A 27,521-nucleotide genomic window follows, 5' to 3' on the forward strand; every position below is an offset into this window, starting at 1 on the left:
TGGTCGTTAAACGGCAGAACAAACTCACTCCCGGTACTGTTTGCTGTTGTAGAGCACCACCCGGTAAGTCATCTCTAGGAGTGTCGCTGACCCGCGTCAGGCGCTGTTCCAGGAGTCTCGCTGGCTCCCGGTCACTGGACGCTGTTCCTCGGGGCTGGATGTGACCGTGGACGGGCCACGCCCTGTTTGGGAGTTCCTCCCGCTCACCCCCCGCCTCGGCCCCAGCGCGGGGAGCGTGGGAATTGGCGTGTCCCCTCCTCCGTGGGTCCTGCCGACCACCCACCCTTCCCCCGGGAAGGAACCAGACGCAAATTCTGTGAGGACCTGCAGCTTTATTGATCCTGAGAGCCTCCCTGGCACAGAGCTGCCAGCCCAGGCACAGCCCCCTGCCCTGCTCAGGGGCTCTTGGCCTTCCTCCGCTGGGTGCCCCACAGCAGCAGGGACAGGGACACAGTGGCAGCGCCCAGGATTCCTCCAAAGAGAAGCATCGGGAACGTGCCCTGCCCGGGAGCAGGGGTGAGCATCGCCGCTCCCTGCAGGCCCTGCTGATCCGGCCAGGGCGCAGCCCGAGAGGTTCAGTCCCACGGGCACTCACCTCACGCAGGCACTTGTAGCCGTGGAAGGGATCTTTGCAGAGGCACTGGGTGAGGCCGGGGCCGTCAGGGGCACACACTGAGTTTTCAGGACACGGCCAGGCTGGCAGAGCAGAGCAGGGGGTCAGGGGCCAAGGCCAGACCCCAGTGCCAGCCCCATGCACCCCCTGCCAGGGTCACAGTCCCCTGCCATACCGAGTCCCACAGAGGTGTTGCAGGGGTTCCTCTGCCCCTGGCACAGCCGGCTGCTCCTGTCCACTGTCACGTCCTGCCAGGCGTCACTCCCGCCTGGGCACTGCAGCGCCAGCGGCACCGCGCTGGGGGCAGAGCTCAGCACCGGCACCGCAGTGACCCCCCCCAGCCCCCGGCTCCCCCCGCACTCACAGGCTCTGCAGGTGGATGAAACCCAGGAAGGAACCAGTGGGGAGAGTTGTCAGGGGGTTCTCAGTCAAGTCCCTGCAAGCACAGGGACCTTCAGTGCCATCCAGCAGGTGCCCCTGGCACCTCACTGAACCTCAGAGGGCTCCCATGCACCCACCGCCCCCCCTGCCCACCCAAGGCCCTGGGACTGCAGCCCTGCAGGCAGGGCTCAAAGGTCTCTGCGGAGCTGCTGAGGGACCGCTTGGTCATTAACAAAAACACCGATGAGCTGAGGTGTCATGGTGACCCAAGGACCACCACGGCTCACTGGGCTCATTTGCACACCGAGCCCCGAGCCCTGACAGTGTGGCTGTCCAGATGAGTCACCTCCCCGACTCCTGTCTCTCCAACCTGGGGACAAGGACACTGTGTGGGACTGTGGCAAAAGCCAAGATGTGACCATGTGGCTCATCTCTCACCTGCCAGCACAGGCCCCCACTGGAGGACTGTCCTGTGACAAAGTGCTCCGTGACAGAATTCCAGAAGGATTTGTCCCATGCTCCCACTGGGCACGGGGGTGAGACTGCCCGATCAGATAGGTCCCAGGGCTCCCCGTTTAAAAATGGGGGTGGATTGCATTTATTCACTTAACAGAATAAGTGGACTGTTACCCACTGCCACACGGGCAGAGAGCGGCCACTGCTCCCAGGACCAGCAGGGCACGGCTGTCCTGACCAGCTGGGCCCACGGGAATGTCCCACCAAACCTGCCCCAACCCCTTCTCCCGGCCAGAGGGGGCCCAGGGGAGCTCACAGGACGATGGCAGCGGTGGCCTCGGCCAGTCCTGGGGGGATGCTGTGCAGGGAGCAGTTGCTCAGGTCCAGCCTGGGAAGGGGCAGTGGTTGGGGGGGACAGTAGCACACCTGTCCCCCACACTTGCCCCTGACACCCTTGTGACCCCCAGCACCCACCCTGGCCCCTGCACCACTGGTTCTCCCACACCACCACCCAGGACGCTCCATCCAGGCACTCCTCAGCCCTGCCACTCCCCTGTGAACCCAAAAACCCATTCCCCAGCCCCACCACGCCCCTGTGAACCCAAAACCCATTCCCCAGCCCCCGCCACGCCCCTGTGAACCCAAAACCCATTCCCCAGCCCCACCACGCCCCTGTGAACCCAAAACCCATTCCCCAGCCCCGCCACGCCCCTGTGAACCCAAACCCATTTCCCAGCCCCGCCACTCCCCTGTGAACCCAAACCCATTCCCCAGCCCCGCCACTCCCTTGTGAACCCAAAAACCCATTTCCCAGCCCCGCCACTCTCTTGTGAACCCCAAAACCCATTTCCCAGCCCCGCCACTCCCCTGTGAACCCAAAACCCATTTCCCAGCCCCGCCACTCCCCTCTGAACCCAAAAACCCATTCCCCAGCCCTGCCATTCCCCTGACACCACCGTGAGCCCCAAAACCCATCCCGGCACCCTCCATCCCCCGAGCACCCCATCGCGTGGCCCCCGACGCCCCTGGCACCCCAGATTCGCCCCCAGCCTGGCATCCCCGTCCTCCCCCGCGCCCCCCGTACCCCAGAAGCCGCCCTGGGGTCGGGCCCCGCTCCCGGCAGCATCGCCCGTCGCTCTCGGTGTCGCCCTGGGACTCACAGAACTGGGACACGATGGAGCCGTTCCGCGGCAGCCCCGGGCAGAGCCCGCACACCTTGGAGAGGTCGAGGGGGCACGGGCAGTGATGGCACAGGGGCATTCCCCGACCCCCGTGCATCCCGCGACCCCCGGGTATCCTGAACTCCAGGTATCCCCGAACCCCGGAAAAGGACAACCTCCTCGGCTTTAGGGCAGCCCACGACTCCCTGACACCCGAGCACCGCCGAGCCGGGCACCCCCGGCCCCGGGACTCCCCCGGCCCCGGGACTCCCCGACCCTCGGTTCTCCCCGGGACCTCCCGATCCGGGTATCCCCGTTCCGGGCCCTCCCCGACCTCTCGGCACCTCTGATCCGTGACATGCTCTGCCCCACCGGAGCCCCGCTCCCGTTTCCGTGACCCCGGCCCGGTTCCCCCGTTGCTCACCGCCAGCCCGCGGGCGGCCCGGGGCAGCAGCAGCGGCAGCAGCAGCAGCGCGAACCCGCCCGCGGCCCCGCCAGCCCCGAGCATCCCCGCGGCCCCGGGGAGCACCGAGCGGGCGGGGGCAGCTCCGTGCCCGTTCTTCGCCCCCCCCACGGGCCGAGCGCCCTCTGGACCCGAGCGAGGCCACGGAGACCCCGCGGAGCGGGCACCGGGGCGCGGTGACCGTCTGAACGGGCGGAGCGCGGCGGGGCCGGGACGGGGCCGGGGCCGGGGACGGGAACCAGGGATGGGCACGGGCGATGGGGCCGGGGACGGGCACCGGGGACGGGGATGGGCAGCGGGGATGGGAACCAGGGGTAGGCACCGGGGATGGGCACCGGGGATGGGCACCGGGGACGGGCACCGGGGTTGGGCACCGGGGACGGGGATGGGCACCGGGGATGGGCACCGGGGATGAGCACCGGGGACGGGGATGGGCACCGGGGATGGGCACCGGGACAGGAGCCCGCGGTGACGCCGTCGGCGGCGGCCGTGCGGAAGCGGCAGCGGGAGCGGCCCCGCCTGCTCGGGCGTCATCCCGGCGCGCCCCGGCTGCAGCGGCACATGGGGCGAGTGCTGCCGCCGCCGGTGAGTGTCGCACCGGGGCCGCCGGGACAAGGTCACCGCCGCCACCCCCGCCACCGGGAGCGGTGCACTGCGGGCAGCGGGGGCCGGGGAACGGCTCCCGGGATGGGAGCTCCGGGGATACCGGGGACGGGGAGCAGAACCCCGGGATGGGGACACAGGGGACAGGGAGCAGAGCCCGCGATGGGGGCAACCGAGGACGAGGAGCAGAGCCTTGGCTGGGGACACCGGGGACAGGGAGCAGAGCCCCTGTGTTAGGAACACCGAGAACGCCGGGGACAGCGGGGACACCGGAGAAAGGGAAGTAGAGTCCCGCGGAGCCCCGGGATGGGGACACCGGGGACAGCGGCGCCTCAAGCGGTGTCCCCGGGAGCACGGGGTGACAAGGAAGGGTGTGATGGAGCATGAGCAGCGGGGGCACCCGGAAGGCAGGGACAGGGACAGCAGGGTCACCACGCGGGGACACGGGGCACCCTAGGGCTGGGGGAGCAGGGCCTGGGGCTGCCGAGTTTTGTGGGGGACGTTCTGGGACCGTCGGGGTGAGGGGGCAGCAGGGCCTCAGTGGGGTGACCGGGACAGCAGGGCTTGGGATCACTAGGTGATGGGGATGTGGGGACACCAGGGCTGGAGGCAGCAGAGCCTCAGGGACACCGAGGGGAATGTGGGGCATGGGAGCCTTGGGCCGGGGCCATCCAGGAGGCTGGGGCTGCCATGAGCCCGCTGGGGACGCGGTGTAACCTTCCGTGTTTAGTCTGGATGGGGGAACGTGGGGAGCGACCTTGGACCCTGGCCGTGGGCGGCTGCACATGTCCTGGTCAGGGACGCGCCAGGGCTGGTGGTGTCAGAGACACTGCCCTCTCACCCCATTCCCCACCCAGACGCTGCTGGCACTGCCTGTGCCGCAGAGCCCCGTGCCAGCCCAGCCACCCCCGGCCCTTGGCAGGCAGGCCCAGGCAGGCTGTGCCAGGGGTGCCAGGAGGGGCTCAGCCTAATCCACCAAGCATTCCCCGGGCAAGCATTCCTCCAGGGATCACAATGGGATCCTGGTGGGCACTGTGCCACCCCCTGCCTGCCGCCCTCAGTCCAGACTTGTCCTCCCTGTGCCCATAACACTGCCCTGCTGGGCCAGAGGGTCCCCCCAGCCTGCACCCCTCCCAGCCCAGGAAGGGGGGGTCCCCACAGCCCTGTGGCACCTGCACTCCTCTGGACGTGGGGAGAGGCAGGAGCAGCAGTCTGCCCAGCTGCCCCCTCCTGTTCACAGTGGCTGGAGCCAGGGCGACGGCAGAGCATGGGGTCCCAGGGGAGATCCCGTGAGCAGGGTCAGGGTGCCAGAGCCGGTGGGTGCTCAGGTGTCTGCTCCACCTGGCTGATGCCCAGAATCCCTGAGGCTGCCGGCTCCCTTCTGTCCATTCCATCCCTGTGCCCGTCCCTGGCCGTGCGGGGTGTGGGGTGTGGGGATCACCCTGCCCAGCTTCTGTGTTCTGGGACAAGGGTGTGGGGCTCCTTCTGTCCCTCCTCTCCAGTGCAGGCCGGGCTCCACGTCCTCCCCAGCCCCTTCCATGTGTTCTGCAGGTCCAGGGCTGCCGGTGGGGCCGGTTCTGGTGCAGGAGCGACTCCCCCAGCACTGGCACTGTGTGCTGTGCGGGCCCCAGAGCATCGGGCTGGCACTGGGGCCAGGGCACTTAGGCTGGGCTTGGCCGAGCTCTTGCACTGGGGGCAGTTTTGACAGGGCCGTGGGGCGCTGGAGTGGTTGGGCTGGGTTGACTTCGATGCCGGTGGGACCGGTGCTGCCGGGTTTGGTGGGGCTGTGCAATGCTGGAGCGGTTGGGTTTGGCTCGGGTGGGACCGGAACTGCGGGCTCCAGGCTGTGCAGCTCCAGGGGTGGTCGTGTTGCGTTTGGCTCAGGTGGGATTGGGGCTGTCCCGCACCGGAGGCGGCTGTGTTGGGTTTGGCCAGTTGTGCCGGGCCCGGCGGGGCCGGTGCTGCGGGGGGCCTGGGTGGGACTGTTTTTGCAGCCATTGTCTTGGTGCTCTTTGAAGACTCTCCAGTTTCCTTCGGCGGGGCAGGTGGGGCTGCCCGGGCGTGGCCAAGCCCGCCCCAGAGGGAGGAGGAGGAGGAGGAGGAGGGTCCGGCCGCTTTTCCCCCCCGTGCTCTGGGTCCTTGAGGCTGAGGCAGAGCGAGCGAAGGTCCCTGCAGCACTGACACGTCCCTCCTGCAGCTGCCAGGGCCGGGCCGATGCTGGTCAGGACGTGCTGCCGGGGTCAGGTGCGCCCATGAGGCCGGCGGGGCGCGGGCGGCTGGGCAGCGGCGGCAGCGGCAGGGCAGCGGCGCGGGGACACACTCACCATGGAGTTCACGGCCATCGACTACAGCATCTTCGCGCTGCTGCTGGTGCTGTCCTCGGCCATCGGGCTGTTCTACGCTCTCAGCGGCGACCGGCAGCGCACGGTGCAGGAGTTCCTGCTAGCCAACCGCAACATGGGCTGCCTGCCCGTCGCCCTGTCCCTGCTGGCCTCCTTCCAGTCAGCTGTGGCCATCCTGGGTGTGCCAGCTGAGATCTTCCGCTACGGCACCGAGTACTGGTTCCTCGGCTGCTCCTATTTCCTGGGGCTGCTCATCCCGGCGCACGTCTTCATCCCCGTCTTCTACCGTCTGCGCATCACCAGCACCTATGAGGTGAGCGGAGGGGACACGAGGAGGGCAGGGGGAGCGAGGGGGCTGCGGAGGACCCTGCAGTCGGGTGCCCTGACCCCTCTCCTTGCAGTACCTGGAGCTGCGCTTCAACAAGACGGTGCGAGTCTTTGGCACTGTCACCTTCATCTTCCAGATGGTGAGTGGGGCTGGGGGTGGGCGTGCAGAGCCTGGGGGGGTTGGGCACGGCTCAGCGCCGCTCCCCGCTCCCCGCAGGTCATCTACATGGGAGTGGTGCTCTACGCGCCCGCGCTGGCCCTCAACGCAGGTATGATGAGGACGGGGGGGGACCGCGCCCGGAGGCTGCTGCCCCTCACCCCATCAACGTCCTCTGCCACTTCCAGTGACGGGCTTTGACCTCTGGAGCGCGGTGCTGACCATGGGGCTGGTCTGCACGCTCTACACTACGCTGGTGAGTCCCCGCTGCCGCGAGCGCCCCGTGCCCCTGCCGTGCCGGGGCGAGCGCTGTGATCCCGTGCTGACGGCATCCTGTGTCCCCAGGGCGGGCTGAAGGCCGTCATCTGGACAGATGTGTTCCAGACGCTGGTGATGCTGGCGGGGCAGGTTGCCATCATCGTGGTGGGCGCGCGGCGGGTGGGGGGCATGGCCCGTGTCTGGCGCGTGGCTGAGCAGGAGGGCAAGATCTCCGGCATTGAGTGAGTGATCTCCCGGGACCCCTCCGTCGTGCTGTGGGGACACGTAGGACAGCCTGGGGTGGGGGAGAGGGACCCTGGTGTGCTGTGGCGGTCCATCCCTGTTCTCCTCTTGCCCTGGGGTATGGGGTGCCAGTGGGGACCTGTCACCATGGCCCCCGCCCCGGTCCTCCCCACAGCCTGGACCCCAACCCCCTGGAACGTCACACCTTCTGGTCGCTGTCCGTGGGCGGGATCTTCATGATGCTGTCGCTGTACGGGGTGAACCAGGCGCAGGTGCAGCGCTACCTCAGCGCCCGCAGCGAGCGGGAGGCCAAGCTGTGAGTTGGGCTGGGGGTCCCCGCAGCTGGGACGGGCCCCCCCGCCGCTCCCCGCCTCTGACACCCACGCGGCGCCCGCAGCTCCTGCTACGCCGTGTTCCCCTGCCAGCAGATCGTGCTGTGCCTCAGCTGCCTCACCGGCCTCGTCATGTTCGTCTACGACCGGGAGCACCCGCTGGCGCAGCGCCCTGCCTCCCCTGACCAGGTGGGTGGAGACCCCCTCCCGTGCCCCCCGCCGCCCCGCGCCCCGCACTGACCTCCTGCCGCAGCTGGTGCTGTTGTTCGTGATGGACGTGCTGCGGGACCTGCCGGGGCTGCCCGGCCTCTTCGTCGCCTGCCTCTTCAGCGGTGCCCTCAGGTGAGTGGGCAGCCCTGGGACGGCGGTGCGGGCGTCCTGGCCGAGCCCCCTCGTGCTCCCTCTCCTCCCCAGCACCATCTCCTCCGCCTTCAACTCGCTGGCCACGGTGACCATGGAGGACCTGGTGCGGCCGCACTTCCCGGGGCTGTCGGAGTCGCGGGCCACGCTGTTCTCCAAGCTGCTGGGTGAGCGGACGGGGGGTGCAGCCGCGGGGTGCAGCCGCGGGGCTGGCGCGGTGGGGGGGTCCCCAGCCCCGCCGTGACACCCCGCTCCCCTCCCCAGCTCTCGGTTATGGGCTGCTGTGCCTGGGGATGGCGTACGTGTCCTCCATGCTGGGCCCCGTGCTGCAGGTAGGCGCGGGGCGCCGCGAGCCCCGGCTCCGGCACCCCAGACGGGGTGAGGCACCCCGGGCCGGTGCTGAAGGCCGTGTCCCCGCAGGCGGCCATCAGCATCTTCGGCATGGTGGGGGGTCCGCTCCTGGGGCTCTTCTGCCTCGGCATGTTCTTCCCCTGCGCCAACCCCACGGTGAGTGTCCCCTGACGCTGTCGGTGTCCCCAGCCCCGTGCGGGTGTGTGGGGAGCTGTGGGGCACCCCGAGGCCGGACGGGGGCCAGTGCCCTTCTTTCTCCCCTCTCTCAGGGCGCCATCGTGGGGCTGCTGGCCGGACTGGTCATGGCCTTCTGGATAGGCATCGGCAGCTTCCTGATGGGCACAGGAGGGGCCAAGGGGGTCCCCCCAGCCAACAGCACGGCGCTCCCCACCGTGGGCAACCTCAGCACCGTCCTGGCCACCACCCTGCCGCCCCCCACGTCGGCACCGCCGAGGTGAGCGGGCCGGGGGGCTCGGGGCCGGCGTGCGGGGTGAGCGGTGCCGCTTCGCACACCTCCTGACCCCGTGTCCCCCAGCCCCACGGCGCTGCAGCGCTTCTACAGCCTGTCCTACATGTGGTACAGCGCCCACAACTCCACCACCGTCATCCTGGTGGGGGTCCTGGTCAGCCTGCTCACCGGTGAGTGCGGGGTGGCGGGGGGGCCCCCGTGATCCCCCACCCCGCTCACGGCCCTATTCCCCCAGGCCCCACGCCGGCAGCGGCGCTGGACCCCCGCACCATCTCCCCCGTGCTGCCGTGGCTGCTCTGCTGCCTGCCCCCCAAAATGCGGCAGTGGCTCTGCTGCGGGGGAGGCGACCCTGCCCAGGTGAGGGGCAGACCCCCAGTCCCCCGGGGGTAGGGGGCATGGGGGGGCACCCCCGCTGCCTCCCCCGTGCCTTCCCTGCCCCCTGCTCTGTCCCCACAGGCCCCCAGCCACGCGGACGGCACGGAGAAGAGCAGCAGCGTGCCCAATGGCCTGGCCCCCCCTGGCCCCGACTGGCCGGGGGAGGAGGAAGGACAGGGCTACATCCGCAGTGCCGGTGCCCCCATCTACGCCGTGCAGGAAACCTCCTTCTGATGCCCCCGGCGTGGGGGTCGTGGCTACCCCCTCGTTGGGAGGTTCAAGCCCGCAGACAGCCGGGGAGTGCCCAGCAGCAGGCGGTTGGGTCTCTGTGGGGAGACTGGAGGGCTGCTCCTTCAGGGCGCTCTGGGACCATGGCTGGGGGATGTTGGAGCGGTGCCCCTCTGCCGGCCGGGACATTGTCTGGTACCCCCGGCCCAGCCATGTGCCTTACACACTGCTCCAGGGCTGGGGGCTGCCCGGACCCCTCAGGGTGCCGAGCGCCCCCGCAACCCCTGTCACGTCTCTTTGTGTTTGGTGTTTCCTCAATAAACGGTTCTGGAGCACAGGTGTTTGAGGGTCCCAAGGAACAGCCCACTGCCTGCTGTACCCCCAGCTCCCCCAGCTGAGCTGTCCCCACTGCTCCCCGGGCAGCCAGGGACTCCCTGTCACCCCATGCAGTGAGTGGGGTGTCTCCACTGTCCTCCAAGAGCCCACGGGGTACACGAGGCTGCCCTCTCCCCAAAGACTGGGCTGTTCCACAAGTGCCCCCATTTCTCCCATCAGTGGGGTCCCCATGGAGCTACAGGACCGCTTTGTCCCCCAGGTTTCGGGGAGCTGTGGGGGGCTGTCTCCCCAGGTTTGGGGGGTCCGCTCTGTTTGGGGAGCTCCCCCCAGGTTTGGGGTCCCGCTGTCTCCCCAGGTTTGGGGGGCCCGCTGTCCCCCAGGAGCCGCCGTTCCCCCAAGCGCGGGGGTGTCCCCAGTGTCGCACATGGGGGTCCAGGACCCCGATTTCCCCCGGAGCCCCCCACAGCCTTGCTCCGCCCCCCCAGCACCAGGGCGCCCCCGGCCCGCCTGGCCACGTGACCTGGCGGCCACGCCCCTCGCCCCGCGCGCGGCCTCGCGCCCGGTTGGCCACGCCCCCGGCGGGTGACGTAGCGTGACGCGACAGCGCGCGGAAGTCACGGCGCGCTGACGTCACGTCCCTGTCATGGCGCCCCGGCGTCCCGCCGAGCTGTACCGGGCGCCGTTCCCGCTCTACACCGTGCGCCTGCACCCGCGGCGGCCCCTCGCCATCACCGCCGGCGGCGGAGGCGCCGCCAAGACCGGCATCCGCAATGGCGTGGTGCGGGGGAGCGGGGACGGGGCTGCGGGGAGAGAGGGGGCCCGCGGGAGGCTGAGGGGTTCGGAGGGGCCCAGGTGTGTCTGTGAGCGTGGCGGCCCTGCGGGGTTCGGGGGGTGTGGGGTGCGGAGAGGCCCGGCTCGCGGGGTGGGTGTCCCGTGACGGAGCCCTCCCGCCCCGCAGCACTTCCTGCAGCTGGAGCAGATCGGGGGCCAGCTCAGCGCGTCGCTACTGCACTGCCACGACACCGAAACCCGCGCCACCATGACCATGGCGCTGGCCGGGGACGTCATTGCGGCCGGGCAGGACAACAGCTGCCACATCCTGCGCTTCAGCCTGCAGGAGCCCGAGGGTCCGGCCACCGCCGGGAAAGACGGTGAGACATCGGTTCACCGGGAGTCGCTGTGAGACGTCTGCCCCCGGGACCGCGCTGTGCTTCGGCGATGGCCCTGAGTTCCCCTCCTGCCTGCCGTGGGTGCTGTGCAGAGGGCTGGAGGGTGTTTTGGAGATAAGGCATTTTGTGAACAACCCCATGCCTACCCTGGATCCCCTTCCCCTTGCCTACCTGGGTGCCATGGGGCAGGATGTGGGATTCTGTGGGGTGGCTTACGGATGGGGCACTGCCTTGAACCCCCGCCTGCCTGTCCTAAACCTTCTTCGTGCTGCCCCTGGGTACCATGGCGAGCTTTGAGGCTGGGACACTGTCCTGGGGACGGGACACTGCCCTGCAGCTCCCCTCCTGCCCCTGGATGCTGTGGCCAGAGTGTGGGGGGCTGTGGGGTGCTTTGGCGCTAGGGTACAGCTGTGGCCCTTCCATGCCCACCCTGGGTCTGCCCTGGGTGCTGGAGAACAGGGCGTGGGGGCTGGGGGTCTGTGGGGTGGCTTTGGGGTGGGCATTGCCCTGAGCTCCTCCATCCCTGCCATAGACCCGCCCCCTGTGTGCCCTGAACCCATCTCCCTGTGCCTGCCCGGGGTGCCACGGGGAGCTCTGGGGGTTGACGCTGTCCTGGAACCCCCTGGACCCCCCAGTGCCTGCCGGGGTGCCACGGGGAGCTCTGGGGATGGAAGCTCCCCTGGACCCTCCCGTGCCTGTCCTGGGTGCTGTGGGGCGCCGTGGGGCCGCGCAGCGCTCCCCGTGCCAGCCGTGTCCCGGCCCGCAGGCCCCGGGGACAGGGGCGCGCGGCGGCGGCGGGGCCCCGGCGGGGGGGCCCAGGGCAGCGCGCCGGGCCGGGCCCGCGAGGTGAGGGTGGAGAGCCTGCAGCGCGTGCGCACCGACTTCAGCCCCGACGCCCTGCAGAAGGCCGTGAGCTTCAGCGCCGACGGAGCCCTGCTCGCCACCGGCGGGGCTGACGGCTTCCTGCGCCTCTGGGAGGTGGGCACGGGGGGCTGGGGGGCACGGGAGAGCCGAGCTGAGCGTGGGGGAGCTGGGTGGGCACGGGGGAGACGGGAAGGGGTGTGGGGGGAGTGGGTGTGGGCACGGCGGGTTGAAGGCCGGGCTTGGGGGAGCTGGGAGTGACCCGGAGGAGCGGCCGTGGCAGCGCACGTGGTTACCTGGCGCTGCTGCCCCCGCACCTGCCCGGGACTGCGGCAGGGCCCCGGCCCGTGCCCGGCGCCCACGACAGCTCTGCCCCTGCAGTTCCCCAGCATGAAGAAGACGTTGGAGTTCAGAGCCCACGACGGGGAGATCGAAGACATTGCGCTGGGCCCTGACAACAAGGTGGGTGTCGGGTGGCTCCCCGGTTCGCTGGCCCTGCAGGAGAATGGTCTCAGACCCGTGTGCTGTGTGCAGCAGGTGGTGACGGCCGGGAGGGACTTCCAGTGCTGCGTGTGGCAGCAGGACCAGCTGGTGACAGGGCTGCGCTGGCACGAGAACCTGCCTGGCATCCCCGACAAGGCCTATCGCTACCAGGCCTGCCGGTGAGGGCTGGGGATGGGGCCGGGGGCAGATCAGAGGGCTGGGCTTGTGTGGAGGGACAGGAAGGGGCACTGGGGCTGGGGACAGGGCAGGGGCACGGGGCTAGGCTGTGGGGCTGGGGGCCGTGGTCATCAGGGCTGGGGCTGGATCATGGGGCCAGGCGTGGGGAGGGGCCACCAGGGCTGGGAATGGGCCACCCACCCCTGCCTGCTGCCCTGCCCTGTCACTTTTCCTGCTGGGTCTGTGGGAAGGGGTCTCCTGGGTTCTGTTGACAGCTGTACGGGAAGGGGCTGGGAGAGAGGTGGTGGTGGTGAAGGGCGGCATCCCGTGTGCCCCATATTGCCGTGCCCCACGGATCCCATGCCCCCCTGTGCCCCTCTCCCCTGGCAGGTTCGGGGCCGTGGAGGGCAGTGCCGGGGCTCTGCGGCTCTACACGGTGCAGGTGCCCCACAAGCGGGAGCGCCGCCCCCCGCCCTGCTACCTGACCAAATGGGACGGCAAGAGCTTCCTGCCGCTGCTGACGCGGCCCTGTGGCTCCGAGGTGATCTCCTGCCTCTCCATCAGGTACCCCGGGGCCAGGGGGTACGGGGTGGGGGCCGCGGCGGCTCCCACTCACTACCGTCCCCCCGCAGTGATTCGGGCACCTTCCTGGGGCTGGGCACGGTGACGGGCTCCGTGGCCATCCACATTGCCTTCTCGCTGCAGGTGAGCTGGGCCGGGGGAGCGGGGCAGCCCCGCTGACCCCGAGCAGCCCCTCCCTCACCTCTCGCGTTCCCCAGAGGTTGTACTACGTGAAGGAGGCCCACGGCATTGTGGTGACCGACCTGGCCTTCGTCCCCGAGAGCCGGCCCGGGCGGGAGCTGCTGGGGGGCCACGAGGCCGCCCTGCTCAGCGTGGCCGTGGACAGCCGCTGCAAACTGCACCTGCTGCCCTCCCGCCGTACGTCCGGGGGCTGCCTGTGGGGCTGAGGAGCCTCTGCTCCTCCTCTGGCGTGGGGGGCCTGCAGCCTCTCTCACCTCCCTCTGTCCCACAGGCTCCCTCCCTGTCTGGCTGCTGCTGCTGCTTTGTGCCGGGCTCATCGTGGCCACCATCTTGCTGCTGCAGATGGCCTTCCCAGGCTTCCTGTAGCCCCCTGGCCCCCGGAGGGGCCCCCTGGCACCAGGAGCGACTCCTCAGCCTCCGCCTACCCCACACAGACTGTGAAGGACACGAGGGACCACCCCTGGCCCCGCTGTCCCCGCTGGTGCTCGGGGAGCAGATGTGGGTACAGGGATCCACGCAGAGCATCGTCCCTGTGGGACTGTGCTGGCAGCACTGCAGGGCTGGCCCAGGGACAAGGGTGTCTCCTGCCCTAGGAGAAGAGCGTCCTGCTGGCCCCCCGCCCTGCTGCTGCCATTAAACTGGAGCATGAAGGCAGAGCTGTCCACGAGTGCTGGGGGAGTGGGCCTGGGGCTGAGGGCATCGCACTCTGGGACAGTGTGTGCCCTCGGGGCTGCCTGTGGCACTGGAGCTGCCCAGAGACTCTGTCACACTCTGGGACAGTCTGTGCCCTCGGGGCTGCCTGTGGCACTGGAGCTGCCCAGGGCCCCTGTCACACTCTGGGACAGTGTGTGTCCTCGGGGCTGTCTGTGGGCACTGGAGCTGCCCTTGGGGCTGTCTGTGGCACAGGGGCTGCCCTTGTGGGCCCAGAGCCCCGTCACACTCTGGGACAGTGTGTGCCCTAGGGGCTGTCTGTGATACTGGAGCTGCCCAGGCCCTGTCACTCGGGGCTGTCTGTGGCACAGGGGCTGTCTCACTGGAGCTGCCCTCACGCTGTCTGTGGACAGGTGAGTCCTCAGGGGTTGTCTGTGGCACAGGGGCTGCCCTTGTGGGCTGTCTGTGGGCACTGAAGCTGCCCAGGGCCCCTGTCACACTCTGGGACAGTGTGTGCCCTCGGGGTTGTCTGTGGCACAGAGGCTGCCCTTGGGGCTGTCTGTGGCACTGGAGCTGCCCAGAGCCCCGTCACACTCTGGGACAGTCTGTGCCCTCGGGGCTGTCTGTGGCACTGGAGCTGCCCAGGGCCCTGTCACACTGTGGCACAGGGGCTGCCCTCGGGGTTGCCTGTGGCACAGGGGCCCCGGAGCCCCCAGGCCAGCGCGGCCCGTGTGTACCGGCTCAGGCCGGCCCGGGTGCTCGGCGGGGCTGCTGCGGGGCCCGGGGGGTCGATGACGCTGGGCTGGCCCGGCTCTGCCCGGGACCCTGCGCGGCTAAGGGAGGTCTCACCTGCTGCGTTCCCCTCGCACCCTCCCGCCCGTGTCCCGCCCGTGCTGTGACCCCGCGCCCATCCCCGGCCCCAGTTCCGCGGGGCCGTGTCCCGGTTACCCCGGCGCGGGTTTGAATCGCTGCTCCCCGCGGGCTGGGCAGGGCGGGGCCGCTCCTGGCCCCGGTGGCAGGGCCGGGACGTGTCGGCTACGTGGCCCCGGGGCGGGGCGGGCGGCACCGACACGCGAACGGGGCTGGGTGAGTGGGTACCGGGGGGCACCGGCGGCACCGCCGCGGGCGTGTGCTGGGTGAGCGTGTGCCGGCCGGGGCGCGCCGGGTGGGCAGCGCCGGCCGCTCCCACGCGTCCTGCGTTCCCCGCGCAGCCCCTCGCACCCTCCCGGCCGTGCTGGAACCGGGGCAGCTCCCGGAGCTCCCGCCCCGCTCCCAGTGCCGGGTTTCCCCGGGGAAGCCCCGGCAGGGCCAGCCCGAGCCCGGTGTTCCCGTCCCGCCGCAGCCTGAGGTCGCGGGATGAGGAGCCCGCCGGTGATGCTGCTGCTGCTGCTGCTGCTGCTGGGGCCAGCGGCCTGGGCCGCCCCCAGGGCGGGCACCAACAGGTATGGGGGGCTGGAATGGGGGGACGCAGCTGAGGGAAGGGGCAGGTGTGGTGTCGTCGCGGGTGCCGGGGCACAGGTGCAGGTGGAGTACAGGGGGGCCATGGGAGGAGCGTGTGGCCGTGGGCAAGCACAGGGCTCCGAGGCTGCACGGTGAGGGATGGCACCCGTGGGTCTGCCGGGGCCGTGGCTGGGCAGTCCCCCCAGGGGCACTGGTAACCCCCCCCCCGTCTCTTGGCCAGGCTTGACCGCCCCGTGGCCACAACCGTGGATCCAAACCCCGACCCGCTGAGCCCGGAGTCGCCTGTGCTGCAGTGAGTGTCTACCCCAGGGAGCCCCACAGCACCGGGACCCTGGGGCTGGGGGGCACAGCGATGGGTGGGGGGCATGGGCAGTGCCCTGCTGGCCGTGGGGCGAGCTGGGCCATGAGGCAGCCGGCAGTGCTTCCCACCCCAGCCCTGCTCCCCGCAGGCTGCTGTGGAGCGCAGTGCGGAGCCTGGGGCCGCCGGAGCGGGACGTGGAGGCCATGACACGGGAGCAGGGTAAGGCCACCGGGGCAGTGACGGGGGCTGAGGGGCTAGTGGGGCCAGGGACCCCGGCCCCACAGCACCCCCTGCCCCACAGCCCTGCTCTACCTCTTCGTGCTCCATGACCACGACCAGAGCAGGCACCTGGACGGGCTGGAGCTGCTGCAGTTACTTGGCACGGTGCTGGCACAGGCTGGGGAGCAGCCAGAGCCTGACATGGTGGGTCCCACAGGGATGGCTCCTCATACCCCACTGCGCAGCTGGGCTGGGCCCTCATCTTGTTCCCCATCCCTGTAGGTGGCTGCACTGGTGGACCAAGCCCTGGCAAGGCAGGACCTGAATGGGGACGGGCTGCTGGACCCCTCCGAGCTGCTGGAACCCCCCGAGATGCTCTTACCTGGCCAGGACCGGGGACCCCAGGGACAACCCCCCCCAGAGCAGCAGGAAGGGGTTGGGGCTGTGCCTGGGGGGGACACAGAGATGGCCAGGGAGGACCTGGGGTTGGGAAGCCCGGGAGAGACAGCCACTGAGGCAGGAGTCCCCCAGACTGGAGCCCCTGAGGATGGAGCCCCCGAGGTGGAATCGCTCAAGGTGGAATCACCCAATGCTGAGTCCTTGGAGGCAGAAGTCGACCCTGGGGCCAAAGCCCCCAGTGCTGATGTGTCGGAGGAAGAGGAAGCCCCTGAGGCTGAGGAGGAGCAGGCAGCCCCAGCCTGGAGGGACCATGAGGAGGGGTAGGCGGGGGGGCTGTGGGGTGCAATGCCCTGGCTGCTCCCTGCCCTGCTCCGGGCACAGAGTGGAAGGGGGATGCCCAGTGGCCAGGCTGCTGGCCCCAAGGAGGGCTGGGGTCATGTGGTGTCCTCTAGAAATGCATCAGATGGAGAAAGAGAGACACGGCTGGCGACTTTGGCTGTGGTCAGTGCGTCCCAGGGGCAGTGGGACCCCAGCCAGGGCAAGGGGGGGCACGGCCAGGGGACGCAGGAGGCAGCAGTGGCGCATGAGGGGTTTTACTGGGGCGATGCTGGGTGCAGTGGAGATGTGGTGTGCTGTGGGTGCAGAGGTCTCCAGGCACAAGCTCAGACAATGCCATCAAAGCCCTGGATCCCACATTTCCTGCCCGCGATCCGGCAGCCGAAGGTGAGGGCGTCCTGCAGGGTCCTCCCTGGGGATGGGGCCCAGGATGAGACGTGGCTGTGCCATGGCTGTGCCAAGCTGAACCATGGCCACGTTGTGGCCATGCCACGTTTGTGCCCACCTTCTGCGAGCGCGAAGATGACGGCGGCATTGAAGGTGTCCCCGGCCCCCAGTGTGTCCACGAGGGTCTCTGGGGGGAAGGCGTCCGAGTGCAGCAGCTCCCCATCGGGCCCCATGGCATCAGCCCCCTGCTCGGCCCAAGCGCAGATCAGCGTGGCCCTGGGGGAGCGTGAGGTGGGTCTCGGGCACACTGTGTGCCCCCGGCCCCCCGGCCCCTCTCAGGTACCCCCCTACCCTGGCTGGATGCGCCCCCGCAGCCCCTTCACGGCCTCGGGGGCTGACTGGTACCCGAAGTGCTGGGCCAGGTCCTTGCTGATGAACACCTGTGGGAGAAGGGCTGGGGCGGGGGGCAGCCCCCGGTACCCCCATCCAGGTGGGATTAGACCTGTGCCCTGGTGGTGTCCCCAGAGCTCGCCTGCATCCCTAGATGCGAACCCCCACCCCTGCACCCCCCCACGCCTGGGGGAACAGGATTCCCAAATCCCGTTGGGCCGCAGCCCACACAGATGTGACCACCCCGATCCTGACCTTGGCCCCATCACACCTTTGGTCGTGGCCAGGACCGGGGATCAGAGAGGTGAAAAGGACAGGGGATCAAAACAGGGGTTCAGAGAGGTGATCAGAACAGGTGAAAAGGACTGGTGATCAGGACAGGGGATCGGACAGGTGATCAGAGCAGGTGAGCAAGGCAGGTGATCAGGACAGGTGATGAGGACAGGTGATCAGACAGGCGATCCCGCCCATCGCCCCAGCCCCACCCCGCACCACGTCTCCCCGCCCCATCAGCGGCAGCAGCTCCTCCCGCGGCTTCTCCAGCTCCACCGAGATCCGGACCCGCCGCTCCGGCGCCGCTGCCCGGTTGTGCCGCTCCACCCTCTCCAGCATCGCGCCCTGCTCCACCGCGTTCCGGGCCTGCGGACACGAGCACGGCTCCGGCATCACCGGGGGATCGCCAGTCCCGGGAGGCCCCTCGGCCCCGGGGATGATCCCCCAGCGGGGAATGTCCCCCAAACCGAGGGATTCCCTCCGGTCCCGGGCCCACCTACAGACCGAGGGATTTTCCCCAGCCCCGGGGATCTCCCAGATTCAGAACTCCCCGAGTCTCGGGCTCACCTCGAAGTGGATCCACTTGTACTGGGAAAGGTCGACCCGCTCGAAGTGGCGGGCTGTCACGTCGGGCAGGTTGCTGTGGGACGGAGGCCAGGTGCGAGATGGGGGACCCTCGGCCTGGTACGTGCCGGGGCGAAGGGCAGTTCCAGCGGCCGTGGAGGGCCCCACGCCAGCGGGACAGAGGTCCCGGAGGAGGCACTGCCCGAGTGAATCATTAATGATGGCTCCGGGACCCTGAACTGGACTCGAGGGACAGCGCAGCAGCAGCGGCGCTGGGGCCGGGGGGTCAGCCATGCCTAACAGCCCTGATCCTTTGGCACGGCTGGGGGTGCCAGGTTACCCCCGCGGGGCCTCGCCGGCTGTCTCACACTCCCGAGGTTGTGGCTGTGTGGAAATGTCACCAACAGTCCTGGCAGCGGCCGTGACAGGGCTGTGGGGCCACTGGCGGTGACAGGGCTGTGGGGCGGAGACCATTGGTGGTGACAGAGCTGTGGGGACCATTGGTGGTGACAGGGCTGTGGGGACCATTGGCCGTGACAGGGCTGTGGGACCATTGGTGTGACAGGGCTGAGGGGCCATTGGTGGTGACAGGGCTGCGGGGTTACGGCCCCGTCCGGCCCTCGGTGGCCCCTGGCAGGCTGCGGGAGGGACCCTTGAGCCCGAGCTGGCGCAGCCCGGGGCCGCGGCCCTTACGTGTCGTGCAGGACGATGGTGCGGGAGCCGCTGGTGGCGTTGACGAGGCAGCAGGCGCAGGGAACGTCTCCGCGGGGATACCAGGCCACGTGCGCCGTGTCCACACCCCGGCGCTGGAAATCCGCCGCGATGAAGCTTTGGGGGACGGAGAGCGGGATGAGGGGCGCCACGGGAGCCGTGGGCAGCCGGGGAACCGCGGCAGCAACACGGAGGGGTCAGTGAAGTATCGGGGGTCCGGCCCGGTGCCCCGCCAAGGGGGGGAGTCCCCGCACCCCACTTACTCGGCGGCGGGGCCGGGGGCCAGCGAGCCCATGAAGGAGCAGGGGGCTCCCAGCAGCGACAGCACCGTGCAGGAGTTGGAGGCGTTCCCGCCCCGCTGCCACCGCTGTGACAGGCACCTGCGGGGAACAGAGGCTGCGGTGGGCGCAGGGTCGGTTTGGGGGACACCGGAGGAGCCCCCGCGCTGCCGGTACCTGGTGTCGGAGTCCTCGGCTGGGAAAGCCTCCACGACGCTGATGATGTCCAGGCACACCAGCCCCACGCACATGATCCGCCGCTTCCCCGCGGCGCCGCCAGCCTCTGCCGCCATCCCGGGCCGCTGCGGCGCAGGACCGGGACCGGGACCAAGAAGGGGACAGGGACCGAGAACGGGACAGCGACAGGGACAGAACCGCACCAGGTGCGGGCAGCGCTCTGGCCCCGCCCCCTGGCGCCGCCGCCAATCAGCGCCCGCCGCCGCGCCGGGCCCTCGGGGGGCGTGGTCATGGACAGGGGCCAGGGCCACGCCCCCTGCAGCAGAGCGCGCGCACGGCGGGACGGGGACACAGGGACAGATGGACAGACGGACACACGGACAGATGGACATACGGGGACACATGGACAGGGACACACGGGAACACACGGACACACGGACACACGGATACATGGACATGGACACACGGACAGATGAACACACGCACAGATGGACAGACGGACATGGACACAGACACACGGACATGGACACACACAGACACATGGACACACACGGACATATGGACACAGACACACGGACAGACGGACACACGGACAGGGACATATGGGGGCGCATGGACAGGGACACACATGGACACACATGGACACATGGACACATGGACACATGGACACACGGACAGGGACACACAGGGACACACAGACACACGGACAGGGACACACAGGGACACACAGACACACGGACAGGGACACACGGACACATGGACAGAGACACACTGGGACACATGAACACATGAGGACACACGGGGGACATGGACACACACGAACACATGGACATGGACACACGGACAGGGACACACAGGGACACACAGACACACAGGGACACACGGACACAGACACATGGACACACAGACAGGTACACACAGACATGGACACACAGACACAAGGACACATGGACATGGGCACACGTGTACACATGGACAGGGACACACGGACACACCCTGGACACACAGGGACACAGGGACACACGGGCATGGACACACGGACATGGACACATGGACACGGACACATGGACACGGACACACAGGGACACACAGGGACACACAGACACAGACACATGGACACGGACACACAGGGACACATGGACAGACACGGACACACCCTGGACACACAGGGACACAGGGACACACGGGCATGGACACACGGACACAGACACATGGACACGGACACACAGGGACACGGACACACGGACAGGGATACACACACAGGGACACACATGGACACACAGGGACACGGACACACGGACACGGACTCACAGACCCTCCCCAAACCTGCCAGCTCTGGCTGAGCTCCCCTGGATCTTTGGGGCCAGGAGGAGCCAAAAGTGAGCGTTAAAATTCCTGGAGCGGGTTCAACGCCATCGATCAGGATCCGTCACCAAACTGCTCCAAACCTCCCAGTGCCTGCGGGAGCAGCATTCTGCACACTCCGGGAAATTCCTGCCCTGCTTTGAGTGTGGATGCGCAGCCCGAGGGGAGACCGGGGGTCTGGGGTCTCATCCGAGGAGTGCCGGGCACCGAGGGCACCCCTGGAGGGACACGGCGGGTTGGAGCCTCGGCAGGCGCCTGGAGGCACCTGGATCCCTCGTAAGGCGCTCTGGGGGCTGGAGTTAAAGGGGTTTTTACTATTTTTAGTACATCCAACACAGCACGGGGACGCTCTCGGCCAAAATTGTGCATCTGGGAACACTGGGGATGATTCGACCTGGGAGAGAGAGGAAAAGTGGCTGGCAGAGTTGTTGAAGCATTTTAGAAGATTAAGAGAGGAGCTGTGTAAAATCCAGGGCTGTGTCGTGTGCTGCAGACGGCGTTCGATGTCTGGTGGCTCCCTTGAGGCACTTTCGGAGTCACCAAGGCTCAGAGGTGCCCAGGCACCGTGTCCAGAGCACAGCCACGCACAGGAGGAGCAGATCGCTCCGGGCTGCTGTTGTGTGGGATCCTCACACCGAGGAGTCCGGGAGGTCTCATCCAGAGGAGCTCATCTCCAACCCGTGCTGTTCGTACCTTCTGAAGGGGTTGTCGAGGTGTGAGGGTGAGATCCTACACCGGGAGCAGGAACATCAGCTCAAACATGGCTTTATTTTTGTATCCGTATGAGATTCCAGTGCAGCGGTGATTGTAATCCTGGTTATTCTCTGTGTGTATTTCTAAAAGTGCATTTTCCTGCATGTAAATCTCTATCAGGTGAGAGGATAGCACATAATGTGCACGCAATATTTGAAGACTTATTTCAGAATGAGGAGAACTTGTGGCTGCTCTTGAGGAATCGCTGTGTTCAGTCCATACCTGAAGGCATCACCTGTGCCTGGTTTGCTGCACTGGCACAGCAAAAAGGAAACCGAATTTTAAAATTAATGTTATTTATATTAACTTGGGGGAAACAGTTTAATTTCCTTCCAGGGGGATGAGTCCTCCCTGAGCAGGAACGGGGTTCTGGTGCCTGAGGATTTGTATGGCCCCTTCATGGAGGAGGGAAGGGAGCCCTGTGATACTTAAAAAAAGAAAATGCTCTTAAAGTTCTGCTGTAGTTTTTCTGGTGGTTGAAGGTACGACCCTTTGAATCTGCAGAGAATTTTGGCTTGTAATAGGCTGGTAAAAAATGTACCAAGGTACAAAATTCCTGTGCCAGCCGGCTCTGAGGAGCTGGCTCCTGTTTATCCTTGGCAAATGAGTGCCTGGATGCTCTGCCCTGTGAGCAGGGAGCAGCTGCCTCTCCACCCAACCCTCAGCTGGGCCAAAAGGAAAGGGAAATATTCAGGCTTCATTCCGGGGAAGGGGCAGTGAAGGACAGAGAGAACGCAGTGAAGCTCCCGTGTCCGGTCACAAAGAGCACGCACGAGGTGTGGGACCTTGTTGGATTCCTGGGCTGGAAGAACGGACTGAAACTGAGGCAGCCAAGGACCAGTGTTACCTTGGTTTTTCTGAGTTTTTATGGCCTTTTGATTTTTCATAAATGGAGTCAGATCTTTTTAGTTATTGTACAATATTAAAAGCAGTTCTACCTTCTTCCCACACATGTAACATAAACAATTCCTTTGTTTTTCATTCTCTGTCCTTTGTTTGCATATTTCTAACCTGAAAACAATTGTAACTGACAATTGGTCTGGCCAGTTGGCTTGAGAGGTGAAAACTCTAAAAGCCAATCTTCTGCTAGACCCACAAATGTATAAAAAGTAAGAAATAAAACAAAGAGGCTCTCTCTGGATTCAGCTGGATTCTGAGCCGGATCGGAGAAGGACCTCTGCCCTGCGAAAGCTCTCTCTCCGTGTGACTGCTTTGTGTGTCTCAGTAACAGACCCGGAGACAGGATCACTCGTGGAGAGGTGCCACGGGAATGAGGAGCCGGGAGTGGGGAGCACGGGTGCTGCAGCAGCCCCAGCTCCAGTGCCACAGCAGGAGCACCTGGAATGGACTGGAAAGGAAGGAACGCCTGGAATCGAGCAGGGCTGATGCCTCTGTCTGATGCCAGTCCCGTGCACCTCCTGCATGGACAGGGCCATTCCAGGCCGCTGTGGGGACCCGGGGCCAGGAGGGAACGCTCCCAGCACGGAGCAGGCACACGGAGCACAACTGGGGCTTTGACGTGCGCACAGCAGCCGGGAAGAGGAAAACGACTCAAGCACAGTCCAGATTCTCGGGCTGCGTTTTGTGGGGGTGACGTGAAAGGGGGATGCTCTGGGAAGAGCAGGATTGTCACATCCACGGGGACAGCGCGCTGTGGGGGCTCTGATCGTGGGCAAAGGTCAGAGCTGACAGCCCCTGGGTCTCTGTGTGAGAGGGTTCACAGCAGGAGAAGAGAGATGAGGGGAAAAGCGAGAGGCAGCTCAAAACAGTGATGGACCACGGACAGCTGGGGGAAAGCTGATTCTGCCAAGGAATATTTAATCAGTTATACTGCACTCCCCCCCCCAAAAAAAATATAAAATCACAAAGGGCTGCCCAGCTTGCCAGGAGTTCTCGTTTTTCATACTGAGCTCGGAGCCGGAGGGAAGCCTTGGGGCCGCTTCCCTTGCCTCTGCTCTGGTCAGAGAGCGGCCAGGCTGACCTGCAGACGTGGCTGGCTGTGGTGTCACCTCACATTTACTCTGTAAAATCCAGCCCGGTCTCAGATGTGGGGTCTCCCAACACATTCCTTCTAGGAGTGCGTGTGGAGTTTTCTCCCTTGAGAAGCAGCCACCCCCCAGGACACCCTCGGGTGTTTGAGAGTGAGAGTCCTGCCCACCTGGTGGGAGAGTTACATCAAACTCTGCTTCATAACTGTTCCTTTTCGCTTGCTTTAGTGTAATTGCTTTAATAGAATTGCTTTGAGATAGTGCACCACACTACACCCTACACTCCTGAGCAGTTCTGGCTTTCACACCGTGTAGTAAATAATTCTAAATAAGATCTTTCATCTAATCCTTTGTCATAACAAATAATCTGTTTTACACAATAGTAGCTGCTTTGCAGTCTTTAATCCTGTGGGACAAAGTGACTCAGACGGTTGGGAATCAGGGGCTGACCCTGGATCCAGCCTCGCCAAGGCTCCTCGAGGAGTTTAGAAAGCCAGGGGTGCTCTCTGCTCCCCGTGGCTCAACAACAGGGATTGGGAGTCTCTAATAAACCTTGTCCGAGGCTCCTCCTCCCGCCTGTGACAAGCCGAGACTCTGGGAGATGCCGCCTGTGCTCAGCGGTCTGTGTTTAAATCCCCACGCACAGAGCTAAGGAATTACCTTTTTCTTCATCAGAGAAAGTACTCAGGAAGGCAGATTTCCTGAAACTCCAGCTGTTTTTAGAGCCAGCTTCAGATAAACTCAAAATTCTTCAATTTTAGGGAAAAAAAAAAAAAGCTCACAAAAAGCTCTTTTTCTCTTTCTCTCTTTCTCTCTCTCTCTCTCTCTTTGTTGTTTTTGTTTTTTTAAAAATTTTCTTTTGCCAGCCCAGAGTTCTGTTATCTCATTTTGAGAAGCTACCTTCAGCTTTTCTGCCTGCACATGCAAGGCAACAAATCCAGCCCCATTTCCTATGCAAGTTTAAACAACTTGGTTAAATTAACAGTTTGAACATCAGGAAAGAGATTAGGAAAATTAATCCCAAGGTGACAGAAGTAGGAATGTTTTGTGCTGCAGGTAGGGGCACTATTTGTGAGGCTGAAAGCGGAGTTTTACCACCAGCTTGGAATCAGTGGAATCAGCCAGTGGAATCAGGGAATCAGTGGAATCAGGGAATCAGTGGAATCAGCCAGTGGGAATCAGTGGAACCAGTGGGATCAGGGAATCAGTGGAATCAGTGGAATCAGGGAATCAGCCAGTGGAATCAGGGAATCGGTGGAACCAGTGGAATCAGGGAATCAGTGGAATCAGCCAGCAGCCAGTGGAACCAGCCAGAGGTGTCACTTTACAGGGGCTGTAGCTGATGGATGAGCTGTGTGAGTCCCCGGGGTCAGGACGGCTCCTCAGGAAGCATCTGGGCTATGCCAGGAACTCCTGCCCCAGCTGGGAGCAGCCTGGGATGGACACTGCCTGGCCCCGCGCCTTAGCGAGCAGAGAATGGTCACGTCACTGATAACAAACGACTTCCGAGAATCCTTTGTGATGTGAAATCGGTAATCATTGATTTGAAATCGGTAATCATTTCTGCCTTATCACGATCCTGTCGCCTTAGTTCTGTTCTGTTTGGTGCTTGTGACAATGGCCTCAGACATTCCCGAGCTCAGGCTGGGAGGGGGAAGGAGCCCAGGGGTTCCTTGGTTCCAGGTCCTTTCCCAGAGGGGATTTGAGCCCAGGGGTTCCTTGGTTCTGGGTCCTTTCCCAGAGGGAATTGGAGCCCGGGGGTTCCTTTGTTCCGGGTCCTTTCCCAGAGGGATTGGAGCCCAGGTGTTCCTTGGTTCTGGGTCCCTTCTCAGAGGGGATTGGAGCCCGGGGGTTCCTTTGTTCTGGGTCCCTTCTCAGAGGCACCAGCTCAGGACATTATTTTGTTATTAGTTATCGCACCAAGATTAAATGATTTCAAAGACTGGGACACCTGAGACTGTGATGGGAAACCTGGGACTGAGCCGGTGAGGGGAGCTCCTCTGAGGGAGGGAACGTGGAGGATGCAGCTGCAGCTCAGGTGGTGCCAGAGCGGCTCCGGAATGCTCGGACAGGGAAGTTTCTTTACCGTGGATGCACAGACGGACAGACAGACGGACACGCACACGGACAGCTGGACATGCACACGCAGGACGGGTCATTTCAGGTGCCTGCAGTGACCCGTTCCAGTGGAAGGCGTTCCTGCCAGGGCAGGGGGTGGAACGAGACGAGCTTTAAGGCCCTCTCCAAGCCGGATCATTCTGCCATTCCCTGAAATCCCCAGGGGTTTCTTTGTCTCTTTCGAGGCGCGAGGTGCTGTGATTGATCTGCGCCAACAAATCCCACGGACAGCGAGGCCAGCGCCAAAGCTTCCTCTAACACTCCCCACGGCAGGAATCCCCGCGGGGCTGCCCAGGCACCAGCGGTTCGTTAACCCCAGTGCAGAGGAGGAAAAGAGCTGTTCCCTCTCCTGGGGCCGGGACCGCGTCAGTGCTTGGGGTGTTTCCTCTGCAGCTGCCGTCACGGTGCCTCTGCACCACAGGAGTGAGACTTTGGATGTCGTGGAATTACAGCTCTGGGAATGCCCGACGCTCCCTGCATTCCCCAGCCCGAGCTAAGGTCGGGGGGTCAGTCCTTGGGGTCAGGCGATGCTGATCCCTGTGCTGGGGTGGCTGGTCCCCAGGGACGCCTGGCAGTGAGGAGCTCCTCCGACATTCCAGCCGGTGGCTTTGGTTTGATCACTGCATCCCAGTTCTCCCCCAGGAATGACGATGCCAGGCGTGAATGATGCCGAGGTGGGACACGCCTGGGCTCCCTCCCACCCTCACTAATTACCAGGGATAATTAGGACCCCTCTCACTTCCCGGGCTGTCTGCAGAGGCAGCAGATCCAGAGCAGCTGATCCTCCGCTCCTCAGCGGGTTCATTGTCCATCTCACTTTCTGGAATGCGTTCATGGGTAATGAAGGTTAATGGATAAAGGATAAAGGATAAAAAGGATAATCCTCCTCAGCCCCATCCTGCTCTGCCCAAGGGAGCCTGCAGCACCCCAGGGCACTGCTCTGCCCAACCCCAGACCCTGCAGGGGGATTAACCCTCCAGTAAGCACGAAATGAAAGCTTAGAACAGGCAGCTTAGAACAGGCAGGTGAGAACAGGCCCACAGGACTGGAAGGGCACGGAGTCCAGAGCCCCAGGAGGGAGCTGAGACAGGGAATGGAGCCCCAGGAGAGGCTGAGGGAGCTGGGAAAGGGAATGGAGCCCCAGGAGAGGCTAAGGAGCTGGGAAGGGAATGGAGCCCCAGGTGAGGCTGAGGGAGCTGGGAATGGAGCCCCAGGTGAGGCTGAGGGAGCTGGGAAAGGGAATGGAGCCCCAGCAGAGGCTGAGGGAGCTGGGAAGGGGCTGAGCCTGGAGGAAAGGAGGCTCAGTGGGACCCTGTGGCTCTGCACAAGTCCCTGACAGGAGGGGACAGCCAGGGGGGGTCGGGCTCTGCTCCCAGGGAACAGGGACAGGACAAGGGGAAATGGCCTCAGGCTGGGCCAGGGCAGGCCCAGGTTGGGTGTTGTGAAGAATTCCTGCATGGAAAGGTTTGTCCCTGGCAGAGCTGCCCAGGGCAGGGGTGCAGGCCCATCCCTAAGGGAATTTCAAAGCCCCGTGGATGTGGCACTTGGGGACAGGGGTCACTGGTGGCCTGGACAGGGCTGGGGGAATGATCAGGAACACTCAGTGGTGTCAGGGGGCTTTTCCAGCCTTAATGATTCCATGATTCTAGCAGTTGTAGGAAGACTCTCACACCCATTTTCCTTATAAAACTCTCTCTTCTCATGGTTAGGAGGACAGTGATCCTTCTAAGGCTGGTAAATCTTGGAAAGGCACCCGCAGGAATCTCTCTCTCATCGCCCAGGGATGACCCCGGGGGGGACAGAGAATATTCCAGGTGGACACAGAGGAGGGACAGTGCAGAAACACACTGAGCCCTTCCTAGTTATCAATTCCCTCCTCCCCAAGAATTACTGTCGTGGCTCTGCATCTCCACCTTCTGCTGACAATAGGAACGCCATCCCAGAGGAATAATTTCCCAAAGATTCTGCTCACGTTGGGATTTGCTGCCTCAGAGCAGGACAGGACGAGAGCCCGGCTGGGCAATGCCAGAACAGCTGGCTGTGAGCAGGGATCCATTGATCCTAAAGTTAATCCGATAAAAGTGGGTCCAGAGACGCCATGGAGCTGCTCCAAGGGCTGATTCTCCTCTACTCTGGAGCCAGGCTGGGACAGCTGGGAATGTCCAGCCTAGAGAAGGATCCAGGGAGAGCTCAGAGCCCCTGCAGGGTCTAAAGGGGCTCCAGGAGAGCTGGAGAGGGGCTGGG

The 27,521-nt window shown here is 65.3% G+C and overlaps 5 protein-coding genes across 6 annotated transcripts; 3 read left to right on the forward strand and 2 right to left on the reverse strand.

Moving 5' to 3' along the window:
- Positions 1-312: 312 nt before the first annotated feature.
- On the reverse strand, positions 313-3,559 carry ATRAID (all-trans retinoic acid induced differentiation factor). The gene is made up of 7 exons (XM_040091461.2): positions 3,035-3,559; positions 2,535-2,665; positions 1,767-1,838; positions 978-1,049; positions 789-910; positions 596-696; positions 313-500 (listed from the first exon to the last, which is right to left on the reverse strand). Exons 1-7 carry the CDS (start codon positions 3,116-3,118, stop codon positions 396-398), a joined length of 687 nt encoding a protein of 228 aa, XP_039947395.1. The 5' UTR covers positions 3,119-3,559; the 3' UTR covers positions 313-395.
- Positions 3,560-5,884: 2,325 nt separating this feature from the next.
- On the forward strand, positions 5,885-9,453 carry SLC5A6 (solute carrier family 5 member 6). Its single transcript, XM_040091462.2, has 15 exons — positions 5,885-6,331; positions 6,420-6,485; positions 6,563-6,614; positions 6,691-6,758; positions 6,848-7,002; positions 7,179-7,319; positions 7,401-7,524; positions 7,589-7,677; positions 7,750-7,862; positions 7,960-8,027; positions 8,116-8,202; positions 8,316-8,500; positions 8,582-8,685; positions 8,751-8,872; positions 8,972-9,453. Exons 1-15 carry the CDS (start codon positions 6,002-6,004, stop codon positions 9,122-9,124), a joined length of 1,857 nt encoding a protein of 618 aa, XP_039947396.1. The 5' UTR covers positions 5,885-6,001; the 3' UTR covers positions 9,125-9,453.
- A 644-nt stretch (positions 9,454-10,097) lies between these two features.
- Positions 10,098-13,560, forward strand: PREB (prolactin regulatory element binding). 2 transcript variants are annotated; one of them, XM_040091456.2, is made up of 9 exons: positions 10,098-10,232; positions 10,413-10,605; positions 11,390-11,601; positions 11,866-11,946; positions 12,019-12,146; positions 12,535-12,708; positions 12,777-12,849; positions 12,924-13,083; positions 13,178-13,560. In XM_040091456.2, the coding sequence occupies exons 1-9, from the start codon at positions 10,098-10,100 to the stop codon at positions 13,270-13,272; spliced, it is 1,251 nt and encodes a 416-aa protein (XP_039947390.1). In that variant the 3' UTR covers positions 13,273-13,560. The 2 variants fall into 2 exon arrangements, with proteins under 2 accessions (XP_039947390.1, XP_039947391.1); XM_040091457.2 differs by having other exon boundaries at positions 12,022-12,146.
- A 1,531-nt stretch (positions 13,561-15,091) lies between these two features.
- On the forward strand, positions 15,092-16,480 carry CGREF1 (cell growth regulator with EF-hand domain 1). Its single transcript, XM_040091460.2, has 4 exons — positions 15,092-15,310; positions 15,468-15,538; positions 15,621-15,742; positions 15,821-16,480. The coding sequence occupies exons 2-4, from the start codon at positions 15,523-15,525 to the stop codon at positions 16,259-16,261; spliced, it is 579 nt and encodes a 192-aa protein (XP_039947394.1). The 5' UTR covers positions 15,092-15,310; positions 15,468-15,522; the 3' UTR covers positions 16,262-16,480.
- On the reverse strand, positions 16,216-19,258 carry KHK (ketohexokinase). Its single transcript, XM_040091458.1, has 8 exons — positions 19,054-19,258; positions 18,862-18,978; positions 18,581-18,715; positions 17,891-17,963; positions 17,543-17,689; positions 17,012-17,100; positions 16,779-16,936; positions 16,216-16,685 (listed from the first exon to the last, which is right to left on the reverse strand). The coding sequence occupies exons 1-8, from the start codon at positions 19,167-19,169 to the stop codon at positions 16,600-16,602; spliced, it is 921 nt and encodes a 306-aa protein (XP_039947392.1). The 5' UTR covers positions 19,170-19,258; the 3' UTR covers positions 16,216-16,599.
- Positions 19,259-27,521: the final 8,263 nt, after the last annotated feature.

This window comes from Hirundo rustica (genome assembly GCF_015227805.2).
Source record: "Hirundo rustica isolate bHirRus1 chromosome 3 unlocalized genomic scaffold, bHirRus1.pri.v3 SUPER_3_unloc_BUSCO_293313at7742_266219at7742, whole genome shotgun sequence".
NCBI lineage: Eukaryota > Metazoa > Chordata > Aves > Passeriformes > Hirundinidae > Hirundo > Hirundo rustica.